The sequence below is a fragment of the Conger conger genome, chromosome 10, assembly GCF_963514075.1.
Source record: "Conger conger chromosome 10, fConCon1.1, whole genome shotgun sequence".
In the NCBI taxonomy this organism is placed as follows: domain Eukaryota; kingdom Metazoa; phylum Chordata; class Actinopteri; order Anguilliformes; family Congridae; genus Conger; species Conger conger.
The window spans coordinates 46,652,553-46,674,654 of NC_083769.1; the positions used below are offsets into that span (position 1 = coordinate 46,652,553).

General features: G+C 50.5%; 1 protein-coding gene across 3 annotated transcripts in view; it reads left to right on the forward strand.

Moving 5' to 3' along the window:
* The window catches only part of pax7b (paired box 7b), a 270,684-nt gene that overhangs the window by 203,792 nt on the left and 44,790 nt on the right, over positions 1-22,102 (forward strand). For all 3 annotated transcript variants that reach the window (XM_061256818.1, XM_061256816.1, XM_061256817.1), the window contains one exon: positions 12,435-12,634. In XM_061256818.1, coding sequence (XP_061112802.1) covers positions 12,435-12,634 — 200 coding nt within the window. The remainder of the gene's footprint in view (positions 1-12,434; positions 12,635-22,102) is intronic.

Below are 22,102 nucleotides of genomic sequence, written 5' to 3' on the forward strand. Positions count from 1 at the left end.
GAATTTGCTGTAGTAGAAAGAGAGGTATACTGTGTCCCACATTGGCTGTGGTAGAAAGAGGTCTACTGTGTGTAGAATTTGCTGTAGTAGGAGGTCTGCTGTGTGCAGCATTTGCTGTAGTAGAAAGAGGTCTTCTGTGTGTAGAATTTGCTGTGGTAGGAGGTCTACTGTGTGTAGAATTTGCTGTGGTAGGAGGTCTGCTGTGTGCAGCATTTGCTGTAGTAGAAAGAGGTCTACTGTGTGCGTGCTGATGCTTTTCTGATTAGATGCAAGTAGGACAAGGATGGACCAAAATCAGATGTTGTCTCAAGCTGTTGAGGGTTGTTCTTTATTTGCTCATGTAGTATTTGAAATGCCAATGATTTTAGTTTAACATTTTCCACATGGTGAGACAGACAGACCCAATCCTTTTAAAAAATAATACAAATATTAATATTTCCCTCAAAATCTTTCGCACTTTTGTGCATGGAGTCCTAAAGGGACTGCCCTGGCGGTTTTCCCCCTGGTTTCTATACTGAATATATACTGCATGTGTGTGTGCGTATGCGTGTGTTTACATGTATGAGTGTGTGTGCCTGAGTGCATGCATGCATATGTGTGTGTGTGCTCCCACCTGTTTGTGTGCATGTGTTTGTGTGTATGTGTACATGTGTGTGTGCATGTGTGGATGTCTGTGCTTACGTGTGTGTGTGTGTGTACATGTGTGGGTGTGTGTGTGCATGTGTGTATGTGTGTGTGCATGTGTGTGCCTACATTTGTTTGTGTGTGTGTATGCGTGCGTGCATGTACATGTTTGTGTGTGTACATGTGTGTGTGTGTTTATTGTGTGTGTATGCGTGCGTGCATGTACATGTGTGTGTGTACATGTGTGTACGTGTCTGTGTGTGTTCATTTGTGTACATGTGTGTTCATGTGTGCGTGCATGTGTGTGTGTGTGTGTGTGTGTGTGTGTGTGTGATCCCTCCCCCCGTATCCACCTCCTCCATGTGCAGAGCGTTATGCGGAGTGGAGATCTATAACAGACCTGAGTGTGAGCTCCAGCCTGGAGCCAGGGAGACAGTGCAGCAGGCAGATGGATGTCAGAGATAGACCGTCATAATGGGCTGTTTGTACACGACTCTTTCTTCTTTTCCCCTCGACGGGCGTCAGGAAGAACAGTCACACCATCGGCTGCAACAAAACAGAGACCAAAGATGCAAAGGAAAACAGGAGAAATGCCTGTGTTTTATTTAATCAGAACAAAAAAAGGGAGAAAAATAAAGACAGAACCAGAGGAAAAAGCAAATATTATGACAGCCCAGCTTCAACTGGTGTCGCTGACTTTGCTGTGGCTGGGTTTTTTTTTTTTGGATGCTTGTAAAATGCTGAAAGCACGGCTTGATTGTAATTATACTGGAACTAATATGCTTTTCAAAATGATCCATTATGAGTTCATGCTGCCTTGCGAAAGCCCTGTCTGTTTTGTCCCTCTGTCGTGGGTAGAGGTTCGCAATGGACAATTAATTGCAGTTGCATTGCTGATGATGGGGAGGAAAAAAACCCCCAAAACGAAACAAACCCAAAAGAAAAAGCCACTACGGGGTAGTGCAGCGCTGATCTGACTCTCTCTGAGGGTAACGCAGAGGGGTCAGGGGCCTAGGGCTCACAGCGAGCCAGCACGGCTAGCTCCCTCTCTTTTCCTCTCTCTCTCTCTCTCTCTCTCTCTCTCTCCCTCTCTCTCTCTCTCTCTCTCTCTTATGCTCTCTCTCGCTCCCTTCCTTTCTTTCTCTCCCTTTCTCTTATTCTCTCATTCTCTTATGCCCTCTCTATTTCTCACTCCTGCACTTTCCCTATCTCTCTCACTCTTTCATTCCCTCTCTCTCTCTCTTAGGCTCTCTCTCATTCCCTTCCTTTCTCTCTTCCTTTCTTTCTCTCCCTTTCTCTCACTCTCTTTATCTTATACCCTCTCTCTCACTCCTCTCTCTTTCCCTATCTCTCTTTCATTCCCCCTCTCTTACTCTCTCTTCTTTCTCTCAGTTATGCCCTCTCTCTCTTTCTTGCTTTCTCTCACTCTTTCTCTCCCTTTCTCTTACTCTCTCTAGCTCCCTCTCTTTCTCGCTCTCTCGCACACACAAACACTGCCTCTCTCTCTTAAGCCCTATCTCTCTCTCTCTCACACACACTCACACGCTGTCTCTCCCTCTCTCTCTCTCTATTTTTCTCCCTCTCTCTCTGTATCTCTCTCTCAGGACTGGGGATGTTTTGTGCTCAGTTGGACCCCACGGATGGGATTTGGTCCTCATGTTCTGACCTGGTCATCGGGTCTTTTGGGATGTGGGTTAATTGGGCTAGTTTTTTTGTTTTTCTTTGAAGTTATGTAACTGTTTCTTGAAGAATGTCAGGGGTTTAAAGATTTTTTTTAAATCCTCTCAGAATCCTGAGTTTTTAGAGAGAGGCTGTTTAAAAGGCACTCTGCTCTCTGAAGGAGCAGAGAGTGGGCAGTGTTTTTCAGTGTAGCTTGTGGGTACTTCAGCGGGTGGTTACTAGTGTGGGCGGGGGGGATGTAAACTGTTGTTGGGGAGCTACTCTGTCACCTCTGCCAGCATTGATGAAGACAGATGTGTGCATGTTCGCCCCCCCCCACCCCACCCCCTTGCTGTGAAGAAGTCACAAGTTCAGTATCAGCCCTGCTCCCTGGGGTTAGTCCGGAGGGGGAGAGGGTGACTGACCAGGGCCAGATTAACCTCAGGTGTTTTAGGCTGGGCCAGGTTCGGCTAACGTGGGGGCTCTCCGGGGGCTCCACTCTCTCAGAAATAAAGTGCCAGGGGAGGGACAGTTTTACTCCTCAAGGGACACATTTCAAAAGTACAGTAGTGTTCCCTTTTGGTCCAAATGAGTATTGTTTTCCAAGCCAAGAAAAAGGCGCAAATGAATGATATATTGCTGGCTACACTTCTATGTACCTGTAGGGTACCGCCCCAGCGACAAAGACGTGTACCTTTTCAGGCACTTTTCACACCTTTATTTCAGAGTGCAGATGGGGAATGAGGAAGTCAGGGCAGGCGGGGAGGGCAGGGGGGGAGGGCAGGGGGGAGGGCAGGGGTCTCAGGGTAGAGTCCGTGCCGGGTGTCCAGTTTGAACGTGTACGCAGACCGCCACAGGAAGTGTGGGCAGCCGTTTCCTGCGGGCCGGGGCCTGTGACGGACCTCAATTACTCCTGACAAGCAACTGCTGTTTCTCAGCTTGTTCCTCAGTTTACACTAGATTATATTAGATTACATTAGCCCGTTTCCAGGTCCTTTTAACAATGTGCTTTTCTTCCTCTTCCTGTCGTGTGTAGAAATACCGTAGTTCCAGTTGCCTTCCAGCGAACAGATCTTGCCCAGAAGTAGCACAATTGGAACGGATGCTACGATTTATGCCCTGTGAATTTTCCATTCTGCGCTGGAACACTGGTGCTTAACATAATAATGGCTCCTATCTTCCTCTGACTGCTGTTATCACAACAAGTTAAATTGATCCCACTGGGAAACATAAGGCCTGCTCCTAATTAATGGGATTATTTAATTAGAATAAAAAAAAATAACGGGATGATTTGTAACATCTAGTGAGAGATGTCTTTGCCTGTCTTTGACGCTGTCCGTAGAGGCGGTCAGTGGCCGTCTTGGCTTCGACTGAGAGCAAAGTTCTCGCCGAATCACCGAAGATCTAGAGAGAGGATGACATACACTTCCTGCCAAACCCAGAGCATTTTAACATCAATATATGTGTAAATGAAGCCAGGCCCTGAAGGAATACACTTGCAGGAATAATGCACTTTCAATAATACATAATTAGGCTTTAATTTTGCGATAAATGGCAAGGCTTGAGCATTTTATCAATCTCCCTAGAAGCTTCAAATGGAATTACAGCAGTGTCATTATAGAGTAATCAGGATGTATCTTATTGTTACCATGCAGGGTAAATGATTAAGAAATGACCTTACTTTTTAATTGGATTTGTTTTTTTTGTTTTTATTTTATTTCTTTATTATCATTTATTTAAAGGTGATATCGTGTAAGGTTGCATGCCACATACGCACGTATGTACCATCAATATACCAGGGGGTGTGAAAGTGTCTTTCTCTCCCTCTCTCAGAGTTTCTCTCTTTCCCTCTCTTTCTCTCTTTCTCTCCTTCACTCACACACTCGTGCTCTCTCTTCCCCTTGCCCCCCCCCCCACACTCACGCTCTCTCATATTTATGCCGTAACGCGTTTGACGTATCTGGGAACATGCCATGGTCACATTTGCTTGAGAAGGCCTCGCTTGCCAATCGCTGGATCTCACGGAGACAAAAAAAAAAAAACCCCCAGAAAAAAAAAAAAGGAAAAAGCGAAGCCCAGGTTTAGTTTCCGTATCTGCGTCTGCGTCTGTTTCATTACCATAATCCCGTTCTCATTACTGCCAGAGAGGTGCTGGCCCTCAGCTCCGGCGCGCTGTCAAACTTTCTCATTGTGCGGGCAGCCACATCGAGGTGCTGTCTCTGCGCTGTGATGTACACGCTAAATGACATTGTAATTGTTGTGACCGGGGCAAAATGACATGTGGCAGGACACATACTCATCAGTCATGCACACAGGACCCAGCGCCACTCAACTCCGCTCCCTGGTTTCAGTTATCCTACCCCCCACCCCTCAAACCCCCGAAACCCCCAACCCCCCACCCCTCCAACCCCCAACCCCCCAACCCCTCAAACCTTCACTTGCCTCGGCCATTTTACATTTCCTTTTGGGCCGCATTAGAGAAAAAGGAGTGAGAGAGATAACGGGAATGAGAGAGAGGGAGGGAGAGAGAGATTGAGAAAGAGAGAGTGTGAGAGAGAGAGATGGAGAAAGAGACAGAGAGAGAGATGAGAAAGAGACAGAGAGAGAGATGGAGAAAGAGAGAGAGAAACACAAAACACTTGAGGCCTTGCAGTGTAAAATGTACAGAAGGGCGATCTCAGACTCTGGGTAAATCTCCTCGGATAACCATACGGGTTGAACCGACCAAAAAAAAGGAAAAAAGAAAAAAAACAAGAAGTTGTGATCCGAAGGAAGGGTGGATATTCCGGGATTTCTCCCTGCCCCTAAATCCAGCAGCATGCAGACGAGAACAAATAAATTCCACGCTGTCTCCGAAATGAAAGCCACAGTGGCCCGCAAGCCGGGCAGGCCCCTTCGGAGAGAGATCGGCGGACCACTGCGCCGGGCCCCGCCGTTGTCATGGCGAGTTAACGGCAAATCGCTTCGCTGCATCCTCACGAAAAAAAACCCAACAAAGGGCCGTACTGTATGTGTACATATTCATCTCCGTATATACAAGTGCGGGAGTCTTTTTTTTTTCTCTCTCTCTCTCGCACAAAAGTGTGGACCCCAGCACCAGTGCTTTGTAAAAAATGAATCTTTATTAAACTAAAAAGGGGGGGGGGGGGGGAAAGGAATTGATTTAATGAATGCGCCCCCATGTCCTACGGCCACATGTAATCCATTGAGAGTTGCTGAGCGTGAGCTGGGGGAGACAAAAAGACATCCACCAGAAGACTCCTCGAGTGGCCTGTAATGATAGTCTGCGCCTAATCCCATAATTCCTTGTTTAATTAAACTCGGGAGCTGGCCAGCAGCCTGAGCCAGTTTGATAGGTCTTTTATTATTGTTGTTATTTGGGAGCCCGGGTTGTGCAAACCTTTTTGTTCTGCCTATAAATGTACTTGTATGAATTTACAAACACACACAGGCATAGACACACACACACACACACACATAGCCACACACACACACATACACACACACAGGCACACACACACGCACACACACATGCTCACACACATACATAAACTCACAAGCAACTCATACTGATGAAACATGGCATGTTTATTTTTGAATATGAATGAGGATCCGGGGTGTTGTTATGGAGGGGATTCTGATACAAACAGCAGTAACATCAGAGCTGTGAAGGCTTAGTAATTTCATGGTTCCTAGATCAGCAATGGAATGAACTCTTCACACACACACACACACGCGCATGAACACATACACACACAAACTAACACTAAGTAATACTAATAATGTATGCGTACACACGCTAATACACACACATACAAACACACTTATACACGTTCACAGAGACACACACGTATACTCAGAAATACTATGTAATACTTTTAATGTATGCATACACACACTAATACAGCAAATGCACACAAATACACTTATACACACTCACATATATACACACACGTACTTGACACACGCACCCACGTGCACACACACACGCAGACCCACGCGCACACACACACTCACACAGACCCACGCATACACACACACACACACACACACACACGGATCCCTCTCCACACCCCTCCCCCATCAGCGAGCGGTTCCTTTCAGTCTTTGCCCACCTCATTCCTGGAGAACGCTCACTTGACCTCTGGTTGTCATTTCCACATCGGTTCATGGTTGACTGAGTCCCCACCAGGCAGCCAGCTCCCCAGCCACAACACACGCACACACACACGCACACACACACACACCTGTTTCCCCCCCCTGCTCTCCAGCCCTCCCTCACCGCCCCCCCCCCCCCCCCCCCCCGTGTCACCCAGGAGAGTCAGACACCTCTCCCCTCTATGAAAGCGTGTTTGTTTAGGTAAGTGTTAAACTTGTTGAAGGCTGTTACTCCCACCCTGCCCTTCACCCGGGCCTGTCCCCCCGGGGCGAACTCTTTCAGCGGAGAGAGACGGGCTCGACGAGCTCCGGCAAACGGCCCCTTCGCCCGCCGCCATTGTCTTCGTCTGAAATGGCCCCGGGGGCCCCAACTGTGATTACACACGGGACTGGGAGCCGATCCCAGCTGACTGTACCGTTTAGCCGCTCCCCGGCGGCCAGAAATCACTCGACGGGGTGTGAGAAAACCCGCGAGGAACGTACGCGGAAACTAGGTCATTAATCTGAGACGTGCTGTCAAAGGGTTTCATCCAGGTTTTTTTTTTTTTTACATAAAAAAAAAAAAAGAAATGTTGTTTTACATTTCTGTCTAGTTTTGCAATTAGGTAAATATGCTTGACATTGAAACACGAAATTAACGTTCTTTGTAGGTTTGTTGGTTACATATGCTGTTATGGTTTGCGGTTACCTTTTACTATTAAGTTTTTCTCTTGCGCTTTGCCATTGCAGTTTGTTGTTATGGTTTGTGGTTACGTTTTGCTGTTGTGTTTCGCCATTGCGGTTTATGTTATGGCTTGCAGCTTACAGTTTCCTGTTACAGTTTTTGTTGTATGGTCTGCTGTTATAATTGGCTGTTACAGTGTCCTGTTACAGTTGGATGTTACGTTTTGCTGTTGCATTTTGCCATTACGTTTTGCTGTTGCATTTTTCCATTACGTTTTGCTGTTATGGTTTGTGGTTACCTATTGCTATTACCGTGTGGCATTACAGGTTGCGTTACAGCGTCCGCTGTTCATTTCCCGTCACAGTTGGCTGTTACATTTACTCTTTCCTGTGTCTCGCTCTGGGAAAAGCGGGACTTGTCGTGTGAGGTCAGAGCCATCGCTCGGCCTCCCAGATTAATTACCCCGCGCCTCACTGTGTCATCATTTCGGCGGGTGACCCCCGGTGGAAACCTTGTTTAAATCCTAATCTGTCCCTGCCACTCGGTGTCCTCCTGCTGGGCTCCTCCGCTAGCCGCCGCCACACAGTGAGCTGTGGGAATAATGACGGTCATTAGAGGGGGAGACGTGTTCGACGTGGGCGGCGTGTTCGACGTGTTCGACGTGTTCGACGTGTTCGGCGTGTTCGACGTGTTCGACGTGTACGACGTGTTCGACGTGTTCGACGTTTCCGACGTGGGCGGCGTGTTCAACGTGTTCGACGTGTTCGACGTGTTCGGCGTGTACGACGTGTTCGACGTGTTCGACGTTTCCGACGTGGGCGGCGTGTTCGGCGTGTTCGACGTGTTCGACGTGTTCGACGTGTTCGACGTGGGCGGCGTGTTCGACGTGTTCGACGTGGGCGGCGTGTTCGACGTGTTCGACGTGGGCGGTGTGTTCGACGTGTTCGACGTGGGCGGCGTGTTCGACGTGTTTGACGTGTTTGACGTGTTTGACGTGTTCGACGTGTTTGACGTGTTCGACGTGTTCGGCGTGTTTGACGTGTTTGACGTGTTTGACGTGGGCGACGTGTTCGACGTGTTCGACGTGTTCGACGTGTTCGACGCGTTCGACGCGTTCGACGTGTTCGACGTGTTCGCCGTGTTCGACGTGTTCGACGTGTTCGACGTGTTCGACGTGTTCTACGTGTTCGCCGCGTTCGACGTGTTCGCCGTGTTTGACGTGTTCGACGTGTTCGACGTGTTCGACGTGTTCGACGTGTTCGACGTGTTCGCCGTGTTCGCCGTGTTCGACGTGGGCGACGTGTTCGACGTGGGCGACGTGTTCGAAGTGGGCGACGTGTTCGACGTGTTCGACGTGTTCGACGTGGACGGCGTGGGCTTTGGCTCTTGGGAGTTTCCATCAGAGTCGAGGTGCGGGGCAGCGCCAGAGCTCCTCGGTCCAAACTGGGGCCGGGACACTGGGGGGCTTTCAGGACCAGGCTTGATGCGGTGCTGGATGCTATTTAGCTTTTAGGCAAACTGAGCAGTGGGTACACTTCACGCCGGGTCCTGGAGAGCCGCAGGGTGCGCTGGCTTTTTGGCTCTGAATTGACCGATCAAAGCGATCGGTTACACCGTGAACTCACCTCACCTGGTTTCTTGGGTCTGAATCGGTTGCTAAAACGAAAACGAAAACCAGCGCACCCTGCCGCTCTCCAGGACCAGGAGCGAGGACCACTGCTTTAGTGGTTGGAGAAGGCTTGCAGTGCTGGGTGGAATGGTCTGTTCTCCTCATTATGTTACGCCATGTTATGTCAGCTGTAAATGTGTGACGGGGTTGTGAATGCGGTGGTGGGATGGGGTTGTGGATGGGGTTGTGAATGGGGTGGTGGGATGGGGTTGTGAATGGGGTGGTGGGATGGGGTTGTGAATGGGGTGGTGGGATGGGGTTGTGGATGGGGTTGTGAATGGGGTGGTGGGATGGGGTTGTGGATGGGGTTGTGAATGGGGTGGTGGGATGGGGTTGTGGATGGGGTGGTGGATGGGGTTGTGAATGGGGTTGTGGATGGGGTTGTGAATGGGGTGGTGGGATGGGGTTGTGAATGGGGTGGTGGGATGGGGTTGTGAATGGGGTGGTGGGATGGGGTTGTGGATGGGGTTGTGGGATGGGGTTGTGGATGGGGTGGTGGATGGGGTTGTGAATGGGGTTGTGGATGGGGTGGTGAATGGGGAGGTGGGATGGGGTGTTGGATGGGGTTGTGGATGGGGTGGTGGATGGGGTGGTGGATGGGGTTGTGAATGGGGTTGTGGATGGGGTTGTGGGATGGGGTTGTGGATGGGGTGGTGGATGGGGTTGTGGATGGGGTGGTGGATGGGGTTGTGGATGGGGTGGTGGATGGGGTTGTGGGATGGGGTTGTGGATGGGGTGGTGGATGGGGTGGTGGGATGGGGTGGTGAATGGGGTTGTGAATGGGGTGGTGGATGGGGTTGTGGATGGGGTGGTGGGATGGGGTGGTGGGACGGGGTTGTGGATGGGGTTGTGAATGGGGTTGTGGATGGGGTGGTGGGATGGGGTGGTGAATGGGGTTGTGAATGGGGTTGTGGATGGGGTAGTGGATGGGCGGGGCAGGTGACCCTGCCTGCTTCCTCCAGCTGCGTCAGGATTGGCTCTCTCTGTGCGGGGAGGTGGAGGGCAGGGTTAGCACCCTGTAGCAGCTCTCAAATGGGGATGGGGACAGGGACAGGGGGCTGTCTGGGACTAAGACCCCCCCCCACCCCAAAACACCCCACCTCCCACCTCCCACCACCCTCCCACCTTCGCCCTGCCTCCTTTGAGGAATAAGAACTAGGAGTTCAGCCGTCCCAAATTTGGAATCGCTTAAATTTGGGAAGGAGTTATGGCCTGGATTAGGGCCTGTGTCTGCCGCACTGGGCCCGGGTGCTGGCGGGGGGATTTTCGGGGATGAGCCCCAGCGTGGCCGGCCTGGAAATAAATAAGGAACAGACCGGGCCAAAATGAGCAAGGACAGGGCAGAAAGGGATCAGCGGGGGGGCAGAAAGGGCTCTGCTGGGGGCAGAAGAATGCCCCCTGTTTCAGGCCGAGGGCCCTGGGGCTCGGCCCGACCCATCACTGAGCGCTGAGTGGAGTGGAGCCGCCCGGCCCAGAACACCACTCCCAACAGAACCCATTTCAGCCGTTATAAACCGGCCCAATTCAGCCATATTAAACTGGCCTGTTTCAGCCATATTAAACTGGCCTGTTTCAGCCATATGAAACTGGCCCGATTCAACGTCACCAGAAATGCAATTATGCATTTCTTTGTCGCCAAGAAGCCATTTAAATGGAAAGGGCAGATTGGCATTCCCGTGAACGGAGCCTTCACTAACGCAGGGTCTGATCTCCCTGCTTGAAAATCCACATATGGCAGTTTGGCCAACTTGAAAATTGAGCTGGTCAAGCTGGTCTAGCTGAATATGAACTGGCCAAGCTGGTCATAAAGCTGGTCTAGCTGGGTATGAGCTTTTCAACCTGCTATCCACTGTTTCAAAACATAGCTTAGGCTGGTCAAACCATGTCAAGCTGGGAGCTGGTCTGAACGGGTCAACCAGTTACCACCTAGCTTAAGCTGGTCAAACCATGTCAAGCTGGGAGCTGGTCTGAACTGGTCAACCAGCTACCAGCTGTTTCAGAACCTACGAGCTGTTTTTCTTCAGCCGCGGTAAATGTTAACATTGGAGCCTCCTCTCACACGTATCACGTTTACTGAAGCACAGTTTGGCTGCCCTGCTCGATCGCTGCACGCGTTTCCATCTCTCTAAAACTCCCAACAACACAAAACAAAATGGTGGGCAAACCCGTTATCTGTAATTGAAACGGGCGGCTGAAAAGTGTCAGATAATCGGGTGTCGTTATTTTAAACGCCGGTCGGAGATTCCGCGCACGGGATTTAATGAAACCAACACCATATTATATTGCAGATATTTACACATTGCGGGTTTTTGTTTCTGTGCCCCGGGGCGCTGTCGAAGAATAGTGCTACACGGTTCGTCAAGGTGGTCTGGAGAGATTATCTCCTCTCTCCACTCCATTCTGGCTCCGGGGGCTGTTTGGATGTGTTCTGATGCGAGATTGTGTTCACAAAAGCCTCTCATATATAAATAATCACAGATTAAAATAATATTTGCTGTCTCCTACTTGCCAACAGTGAAAGCCATAGGAGGCTATATCATTTTGAATACATTGCCCCCCCCCCTTTATTGTCATGGAAACAGGCATGGTCAGGTCGGTGAGAGGGATCTATGTTTTGATCTGTTGAAGCATTAGAACTGCAGTCTTCTGCCATTACTGCCCCCCCCTCCCAAAAAAAAAAAACTGAGCCAGAGAGAGCACATGGTTTACAAGTATGATTAATGGTGAAATAAAAGCCAAGGCATTTGATGAATATGTGCCAATTCAAGCTGCATTGCCCTTTAGTGTATGTTGGGAAAAATATAAAAAACCCTGCTGAAATAGGTTTTAAAACAGCTGGTAGCTAGTTGACCAGCTCCCGGCTCAAGATCCCCCCTGGAGCAATATAGGGTCAAGGGCCTTGCTCAAGGGCCCAACAGCTGCACTGTTCCTATTATGGCTTGAACCACCAACCTTCCAGGCCCCTGTCAATAGACCCCTATTATACATGCAGTGAGCTCTTTATTAGGCATTCATTAGACTTATTTTTTTGGATGTATTGGTCTTCTGCTGCTGTAGCCTATCCGCTTAAGAGGTTTGACACATTGTGTGGTCAGAAATGCTCTTCTGTATACCACTGTTGTAATGTGTGGTTATTTGTGTTACTGTCACCTTCCTGTCAGCTTTGACCAGTCTGGCACTTCTCCTCTGACTTCTGACATTTGGTCTGACCACATCTGAATGGCCTTTAGTCGCTGCCACATGATTGGCTGATTAAACATTTCCATTAACAAGCTGGTGTACAGGTCTACCTGATAAAGTGCTCAGTGATTGTATTTTCCTGCATCTCTGAGGTTAACTGCCAGAATGTTGAGCTGACGGTCTGGGTGTGTGTGTGTGTGCGTGTGCGTGTGCGTGTGCGTGTGCGTGGGTGACCTGTACCATAGTGGTTAAGGTAAATGACTGGGACCCGCAAGGTCGGTGGTTCTAATCCCGGTGTAGCCTCAATAAAATCCGCACAGCCGTTGGGCCCTTGAGCAAGGCCCTTAACCCTGCATTGCTCCAGGGGAAGATTCTCTCCTGCTTAGTCTGATCAACTGTACGTCGTTCTGGATAAGAGAGTCTGCCAAATGCCAATAATGTAATGTAATGTGTGTGTGTGCGTGCGTGTGTGTGTCCCAGGTAACCGCATGGACGAGGGCTCGGACGTGGAGTCGGAGCCGGACCTGCCCCTGAAGAGGAAGCAGAGACGGAGCCGCACCACCTTCACCGCCGAGCAGCTGGAGGAGCTGGAGAAGGCCTTCGAGCGCACACACTACCCCGACATCTACACCCGCGAGGAGCTGGCCCAGAGGACCAAGCTGACTGAGGCCCGCGTGCAGGTCAGTGTGTGTACGGGAAACATTACACACACACACGCACACACACACACGCACACACACACACTCATACACACGCATACACACACACGCGCACACGCGCACACACACACGCATGCATACACACACACGCACACACGCACGCATGCACGCACGCACGCACGCACGCACTCCCACTGAGGCCCACGTGCAGGTCAACCATGTGCCGAGTGTGTGAGTACAGGAAACATTACACACATACACACACACATGCACACCCACACACAACCACAAAAAGACACACACACAGCCAGAAACACACACATACACATACAGTATATGCACACGGAAACATACACACAAAGCTACAGACGAACACACAACACTATACGCACTCATGCAGTATCTGCACACAGAGTCATCCACATGTTAAGCTATGTGCCGCATGCCTGTACTTCAGCACATCTGTGCCAATGAGCAGCACTACAATGAGACTCCAGTGCACTCTACTGGCACACCTGACTGATGTGAGCACTGCATGAGACCAGGGAGCCCACCTTCTCTTTATTCTCGTAGCCTTGGCCAAAAGCTCACAGAGACGACTAAGGGATGAAGGCGAGGAGTGGCGACGTGTTTCGCAGAAGTAGCTCCTTCTGGATAAATCCGGCAGCCATTTTTAAGAGCCTCTGCGACAGCCTGGTGACTCACCAGGACTCGCCTGACTGGTTAAAATAGCCCGGTGACTCACCAGGACTCGCCTGACTGGTTAAAATCAGCCGCTCAACGCCCACCTGCTTCTGACATGTCATCTGCTTACGGCTCATCTGCCTCCTGCAACACGGAGGCAACACGCGGCGCACACACACGGCGCACAAACACACCCTTTACATTACATCTCATTACATCACATCACTGTTATCTATCTGACGCTTTTATCCAAAGTCACAGTTCATTAGGCTAAGCAGGGGCCAATCCCACTTGGAGCAATGTGGGGTTTGAGACCCACCCCCACCCCCCAAAAGCGACCACCCCTTGGTCTACAACTGAATAAAAAGCTGAATGTTTGTTACCCTAAGTAAAGCCCAGTTTGGACTGGCAAAATAGTGACGCCCTAGTCAATCAAATCATGTCTAAAACAGCTTGTGCTCTGGGTCCCGAAGGCATATAGCTATTGAGTGCAACATACATTTTTAATGAATTATTGTGTTGGTCAAAGCGCCTACACATCCATTTTTGCAGTAGAGTTTCATGTTTTTGAAGGAAGGCATAGGGTAACTATTTGTTTTACTGTTGTTATTTACTTTACTCAGTAAAGAAAAACTGAACAAAATCTAATTTCTCTCTAATATAGATATTATCTGATTTCTATGCAGTGTGAGGGGAACACCCTTTTTGTTATTTCAGTTATTTCAGCTGTGCATTTTGTCACATCTCTCATTTAAAATAAAATATACATTTAAATATGGTGAGGAATGTTTAATAAACCAATCAACAGTCTTCCTGTCCGGTTCCATTTTGTTGAAGTTATAAACAGACTGTTTTCTTTAGTATATATTACTATAGCTTTTTTTTTTACATTCAAATTTACAATATCGCTCAGAATGGCTTGGGGGGGGGGAGAAACAAGTGATTGTCAGACACTTTCCAGTTAGCTGTGTTAGCTGCCCTAGAACATTCACAGTAATCTTCCTGCTCAACCACATACAGCCGGCTGATGGGTAGACATGTAACGTGCAAATCAGCGTGAGCATCAGAGCAAGCAGGAAACGAATGACAGCCACTTCAGACATCATGGATGTTCAATGCTGTAATACCTGTTTACTGATAATGCTGTAATACTGTGTGATTTTCAGATTCCTGTGTGTCACGCTTAGAACTCGCCACCTGTTTTGCATGCTTCCAAAAGGTCATTGCCTGTCTATAATCGCCCAATCACACCTAGATCTCATATCAAAGAAAACGGAGTACCAAACTGGAACACATACGTATACGGATATATCATATGTAGAGACAAGCGCACGTATACACACACAGACACGAACAGGCACACACACACAGACACAAACGCACACAAAAAGACACGCACAGACGCAAACACACACACACACACACACACACTGCAGACATGCGTACACGTGCGCACACACGCGCATGCACACAGACACGCACACACCATTACCTTTCAGCAGATTAGGGCAGTGAGAAAGGGCAGATATTTCTGGGGATTAAGGCTCACTGCGGGGACACTGTAAGTGGCTGTGTAAAAGGAGTGCGCAATCAGAGATCAGCAGCGTGAGTGAGAACTGCTCCCCGGAGACTCCCCGAAGCAGTGGGACGTAACCGAAGTATCCTCGTCCTCTTTCAACCTCCGCAACTTCGCCCTGCTTCCTGCTGCCCACCGCCCGGACTGGCGGTCGTCTGTGGAGCGTTTAAGGCCCGATCGTTATATTACATTACATCACAGGCATGTGGCAGACGCTCTTATCCAGAGAGAGAGAGAGGTGCATAACCATAACCAGGGACCAGGGCAGTGTGCTTGAAAAAACCCTAGAGGGAAGTACAGTTCAAAGTGCTAAAAGTGACCACATAGATAACAACTTGGACCCTGCAGATTATTCTGTTGCTAATGGCTAATGTGCCAGTTTTGGTCTCTCCTTCCACGTGCGTTTTGCCTGGCTATGTGATCTCTGGTTTCTATCGCCATTATGGCTGTGTCTCGCGGAAGCTCATTCAATAGACAGCTTCAAGATGGCTGCCGTTTGACAAGAGAGTGACCGTTCATCTCAAAGGGACAGACATGGCAGGTGTGTAAGGGCTGGGGGGTCCCCAGTCTCAGGTACTGTGTGTTGCGTGTGGAATACCAACCCCTTAGTGATTGGCTGCATTTCTGTCATGTGATGAGGATATCCCCCCCCCCCCCCACCCCCCATGTAGCAGAGGAGGGGGGGTGGGGGTTTATGGGTACATAAGGCAGGCAGGTGGGCTGGTGGGAGCACGGAGGTGAAGCCCCCTCAGTCGTTGACATCCTAACCTCCGGCTGGCCCTGGCCCTGATCCTCGTCCTCGCTGGGAAAGCGAGCGTGGCGCGGCCTGGCCAGACGTAGCCCGCTGCGTTCTGCGCTCCTCTCTCCTGACGTCGCGGTCGGGGGGGGGGGGGGCCCTGACCGTGTCGGGGGGGAGGGGCCGGGGGGGCCTGGGGCGAGACTCCACGTCAAGACGCTCCAAACGCTCGACCGCCAGCCAGCGCCGGGGACCGCGGGGTCCTTCTCGGCTCTCCCAGAATGCACTGCGGCCATATGGTCTTCTCATCTCCCGCCCCCCACCTTTCCATCAGAATCCAGGTCCAGACAGGTCCCCTGAAGTCATTAAGGAAGAGTGAAAAAAGGGGAAAAGTCAAACGGGCCGGCTGTTAGCCTTCCCCCATCACCTGAGTCTACCTTCACAGCGTAGAGTTAAAGGAGGCCAAAGACGTTACAGATGGCCGAACGGAGAGGGCAGTGAGTTCTGCGAGCGGTGTGGGGCAGGATTGTTCCGCAGGATCGCGTGAACACCAGGAATTATAGCACGCCATTCTGCCCGGTACTTGTATCTCAGCGATGAGGCTGGTTTGTAAAGGCGTGCCAGGGTTTGAGCTGAAGATTCCACGTTTGCACAGAATAGACCCTGTTTATGAAGTGTACCCGATATCGGAGTAATGTAGCACATCTGTTTCCTGCACATATCTATACAGAGTGAATAACATGCTTGTAAAATATCAACATTGCAGAAGTAAATCGCCCATAAATTCACTGGGAACAAGAAATAATTCCCAAGTACAGATTTAAGTATGATCGTGGCAGGCATACTTTCTTTAACTGTATTGAATCGAATCCGGTGTTGCGATCGTATTTGTTTCCTTGTAATAGGCATGCGAATGTACATTTACTCAGAAGAGTATGTGCGTGTGGATGTTTGCACCCCTCCGCACATGTTCCTGTGTGTTTTCCATATGTTTCGTATATTTATTTGTCTGAGGAAAAGTTTAATTCACACTTTGGGAATACGCCGGTCTTGTAAGGCCTCAGCTGTTCCCTGTAAGCCGGAGAGAGCAGTTCCCTTTTTTCACACCTAAGTCCCTACGACAGTTTTGACAGCCTCTATCTGCTGTTTAGTTTTATGTAACACTGAAGGAAAATACAGTAGAGTTATAGCGGCAGCTGTTCGGTGGGCGAGGGAGAGAAGAGAGGGGAAAACGCATTCCTGATGGATTTCTCATTTAAACTCTTGGCTGGGATCTCGTCTTCCCACCGCTTTCAAGCCTGCCGCTCCTTGTAAAATTTTCTGCATATCAGAGAGGATCCCTCACCCTCTCCCGGGACTCCTGCTCCACCAACAACATTAATCAATCAAGAGCTTGTAAAAAAAAAAAAAAGTTCTCTCCTTACCTTTGTCTGCTGGCTCGCTCTGCGCCGTTCGCCCCCTCCGGCCGAGCGAACACGCCGTCTCTCTCGCTGAACAGGTCGTGGGTTCGGAAATAAGCGCTTCCACATATGTCTTTGTCTCTCTAACCCCCCCCCCACCTCCCTTTCCACCCCCCCCCCCAAAAAAAAAAAAGCCCCAAAAGAAGACAGATGTCTGTGGGGATGCTTACTTTCCCTTCAGTGTTTGATACAGAAAAGATTCATCATGGAACTTGTTTCCCTTTTAAATATATTGCATTTTAAAATGTTCCGTTCAGTTTCGCGCATTGGAACGTTCTCTGTATTTGTAGGGAGGGAGGGAGAGGGGGGGGGGGTTCGTGTTTGTCTGACCGCCGTTCGGGGAAGGAAGTCGGAGAGCCCCACACGTCAGCACTTCTCGTCTCCCCGTGAACGGATAATAAGCGGTGTCAGCCGCGGGCGTAGCCTCAGGTGTTTGGGCTGAACCGGGGGGGAGCGCTTAACTCCACCGGCGAGGACCGGCACGTCCGCGGCCCGCGCGTCGACGTATCTTTCATTCCCGAGAACCGGCTCCGACCGCGACTCCGCGGGACCCCCCTCGGCCAATTGTGACGGCCAACACAAACATCAAGGCGTGCAGCCGTTGGTCCGCGGGAGGCCATGTGACAGCGCAGTTGACGAATCATTGGTCGCTGGCAGCCGGACAAGCTTTGCCGAGCACCCGGCCGTGTTTGTAGGTCAGCTCGGAGTCCCCGGTCTTTGAAAGGGATCCAACGGTCCTGTGGCTCTTTTGTGTATTTATGGCAACAGATGCAAATGAGTTTGAAAAGCACGAAAGGACACTTTTTTTTTTCCTTTTCCTTTCTTCTTTGAATAATAGAGCTAAATTATGTCATGTGGAAACCTGAGGTATTTGACTCATGGATATAATTTGTTAATGAAATTTTCCTTATAATCTAATTACGGAGTGCTTTGAAAATCTCAGAAGGTCAGCTCAAACTTCATTTTCCGAAAAGGTCACTCTGAGAAAATGACTCTTGTTAACCAATGTAAATAGTGGCCATAGGTCTCCAATGTTTTTTGGGGTTGGGCCAGGGAAGTGGGGGCTCAAGCCACTTTGGCTAATGACAGATCTCCTCTTTTTTGGGTGTTTTTGTCACCAGATCGAGTTAGAGGCCTGTGCCAGACAACATATCACTGAATCTGAAATATTGGTCAAGTGCTTGCTACAGAGACAAGACTGAACATGGTGGAGGACAACCATAATGGCCCTGTTCCTCTACTGGGCATTTCACCCGCATTATTATAGCAATTCAATTCAATTGTATTTGTATCGCGCTTTTCACCGAAGACTGTCCCAAACTCCCTAGTGGGGAGAAATACCCTCAAACAGTGGTGAGAGAAAACTCCCTGAAGAAATCTCAGGAGGACCCCGGCTATTGGGGGATGCCCATCCTCCGCTGGCCTACAGGCTGAGATGGTAATAGTTGAGGGTTTAAACTTGCAGGTTGAGTATTGGCACTGAGCCTCCTGTAGCCTAGTGGCTAAGGTACATGACTGGGGCAGCCTGTAGCCTAGTGGCTAAGGTACATGACTGGGACAGCCTGTAGCCTAGTGGCTAAGGTACATGACTGGGACAGCCTGTAGCCTAGTGGCTGGAAGCCAGAATGATGGTTCAAGCCCCAGTGTAGCCACGATAAGATCCACACAGCTGTTGGGCCCTTGAGCAAGGCCCTGAACCCTGCATTACTCCAGGGGGGGGGTTTGTCCCTGGCATAGTCTAATCAACTGTAAGTCGCTTTGGATGAAAGCGTCAGCTAAATAACTGTAATGCGGTGGATGCACTCGCACTGAGAGGCCGGGTGTTGGAGAGCGTGAGCTGAGAGGGGCTCCACAGCTGGTGGGGAGATGGATGAGTCACTGGGAGGTACTGGGGGGGGGGGGGTGCAGGGGGGGGAGAATCAGGCCCTTTGTTGAGGGGAAGGGGCCTGACCCTCTTGGCTTCTGACAGACCCTTTGGCTGAAGTAGTGACCCGCTCCAGCACAGCTGCACTGACACGACGTCCAGATGTCGGGTGGGGGGGAGTGGCTATCTGGGGGGCCGGGGAGAGGGTCTTCCATCCTCTCAGACAGACAGCGTGGTCTCCTGTGTGCTCCAGGGCAGAACAGACCCAACATGGCTCCTCTCGGCCTCCCAGAGCGGTGGACGGACAGAGCGGTGGACAGACAGAGCGGTGGACAGACAGAGCGGTCCCATGGCTCTCACAGGGCACCTGCCTCCGGGCCTGCCTCTCTGCCGGCAGCACAGACAGACCAACTGATACGGAACAAACGGGAAAAAAGGGGAAATGTAATCGGAGCAGTACGGGCACAGTATCTTTATTTCCGTGGTGGTGAACACCAGTTGTCAGGAGTGGTGCTGAACACCTGTTGTCAGGAGTGGTGCTGAACACCGGTTGTCAGGAGTGGTGGTGAACACCAGTTGTCAGGAGTGGTGGTGAACATCAGTTGTCAGGAGTGGTGGTGAACATCAGTTGTCAGGAGTGGTGGTGAACACCAGTTGTCAGGAGTGGTGGTGAACATCAGTTGTCAGGAGTGGTGGTGAACACCAGCTGTCAGGAGTGGTGGTGAACACCGGTTGTCAGGAGTGGTGCTGAACATCAGTTGTCAGGAGTGGTGGTGAACACCAGTTGTCAGGAGTGGTGGTGAACACCGGTTGTCAGGAGTGGTGCTGAACACCAGTTGTCAGGCGTGGTGGTGAACACCGGTTGTCAGGAGTGGTGGTGAACACCAGCTGTCAGGAGTGGTGGTGAACACCAGCTGTCAGGAGTGGTGGTGAGTAAGGGGAGTAGTCAGCATCGGTTGTAAGTAAGGAGTAGTATGCAGCGATAATACGTAGTAGCAAGCAGAGGTAGTATTTAAGGAGCATTGATTAAGGAATAGTAAGCAGAGGTAGTATTTAAGGAGCATTAGGTAAGGAATAGTAAGCAGTGGTGGTGCTTACGGAGCAGTAGTAAGCATCAGAAGTACTTTTTTATTGAACCCCGTGGGGTAATTTGTCCTCTGCATTTGACCCATCCTGGTCATTAGGAGCAGTGGGCAGCCACAGTGCAGCGCCTGGGGAGCAATGCAGGGTTAAGTGCCTTGCTCAAGGGCCCAACGGCTCTGCGGATCATTTATTGTGGCTCGACTGGGATTCGGACCACCGACCTTGCGGCTCCCAGTCATGTACCTTAACCACTATGCATCAGCAGCAGTAGCAGCAGCAGTAACACACAGAGCTGGGAGCTCTGGATCAGCAGCAGCAGTAACACACAGAGCTGGGAGCTCTGGATCAGCAGCAGCAGTACCACACAGAGCTGGGAGCTCTGGATCAGCAGCAGCAGTAACACACAGAGCTGGGAGCTCTGGATCAGCAGCAGCAGTAACACACAGAGCTGGGAGCTCTGGATCAGCAGCAGTAGCAGCAGCAGCAGTAACACACAGAGCTGGGAGCTCTGGATCAGCAGCAGCAGTAACACACAGAGCTGGGAGCTCTGGATCAGCAGCAGTAGCAGTAACACACAGAGCTGGGAGCTCTGGATCAGCAGCAGCAGCAGCAGTACCACGCGGAGCTGGGAGCTCTGGGTCTGGAGCAGGGTTCACTCCAGGGCTGGAGCCTCCTGTGGCTTGCGGTGGCGGTGAGAGACACAGAAGCCTGATTGGCTCTGGCGGCGGCTCTGGCCAGTGACGGCCTTGGCCGGGGCCTGCGGATGACGGGGCCTCCTCCTCCACTCCTCCTCCCGGCCCCATCTGTCTTCATCCGCCATCGCTTCCCCCCAATTACAGCAGCCGCCCTGGCCTCCTACCCCTCCGCCATTTTACTGCCCTGTCTGACAAAGTGTGGGAGCTGATCCATATCTCACTAACTGCTGGGCTGATTTGTTCCAGGCCCCGTGTGTGTGTGTGTGTGTGTGTGTGGGGGGGGGGGAGGGTGTTTGGGGTGAAGGGACTGTGGCTACCTGTCTTCCCCCACACACAACGCGCATGCACACACACACTCACACACACACACACACACACACAGGGTGCTGCCAGACTCCCGCCGCAGATGGTGGCTGGAGCTCTGCTTGAACACCAAGCCGACAGGGAGAGGCTGTTGAGTCATCCCGCAGGCTGTCGAGGAGCGGAGAGAAAATCTCCTCTCCTCCTCCTCCTCCTCCTCCTCTTCGGAAGGGGTTGGCCAGGTAAGAGAGAGGGAGAGAACAGAGGGAGAGAGAAGAGGGGAGAGGAGAGGAGGAGACGGGAGGGGAGAGGGGAGAAGTGGAGCCCCAGAGAAGGCGGTAAATCAGCTCTTGTGGCTGAAGTGAGTTACGCACCGTTCTCTTTAGGGGGACGTTTTAAGGAGCCGGCTGCCAGTCTCGTCCCGGGGAAACCTTATCTGCACATCACCGTGGGCTCAGCTACTGAATCTGTCACATCGAGCGCCGTTCATTATCAATAAACACTTTAAACGTAACGTCATATTTGGGGCGGGATCTAATAAGTTATGAGTGCGGCCCGTTCGGGAAGCATAAAAATCAATTTGGCGAGACTTATATTTACATTTCTGCTGCTTCAGTTGAGCTCACGGCTCCTGGAGTGCCAGTGACTTGCGCTGCAGCATGATGGCAGTGCGATTGGGGAGGGAACCCTTGTTTGTTGTGCCATGATGTTGGAGGTTTCTTTTAAATGTATGAACCAAAACCAGGTTAGATCAGGCACTTCCACACATACACACACACACACACGTACATGTAAAATGTGATGGCTACTATGTTATGATTCTAAAATATGAATGACATTCTTCACATTTACTGCATCCTTGTTTAAAGAAAAAAAACCCCCACTGTGATTAATTTATTAACGCCATGGAGATGTTAGTGACAGAACTTGGCAAACTTGACGCCAGAAGCTGCTAACGTAAACCATGGGCATTAACGTTATAAATAAACACGTTTCAGTCTTAATGGAAATAAACGGCGCTACTGAAAATACAGTGACATATCCTGGGTTTTTTTTTTTTTCCTGATGAAAGCTTGCCACGTTTTAACGAG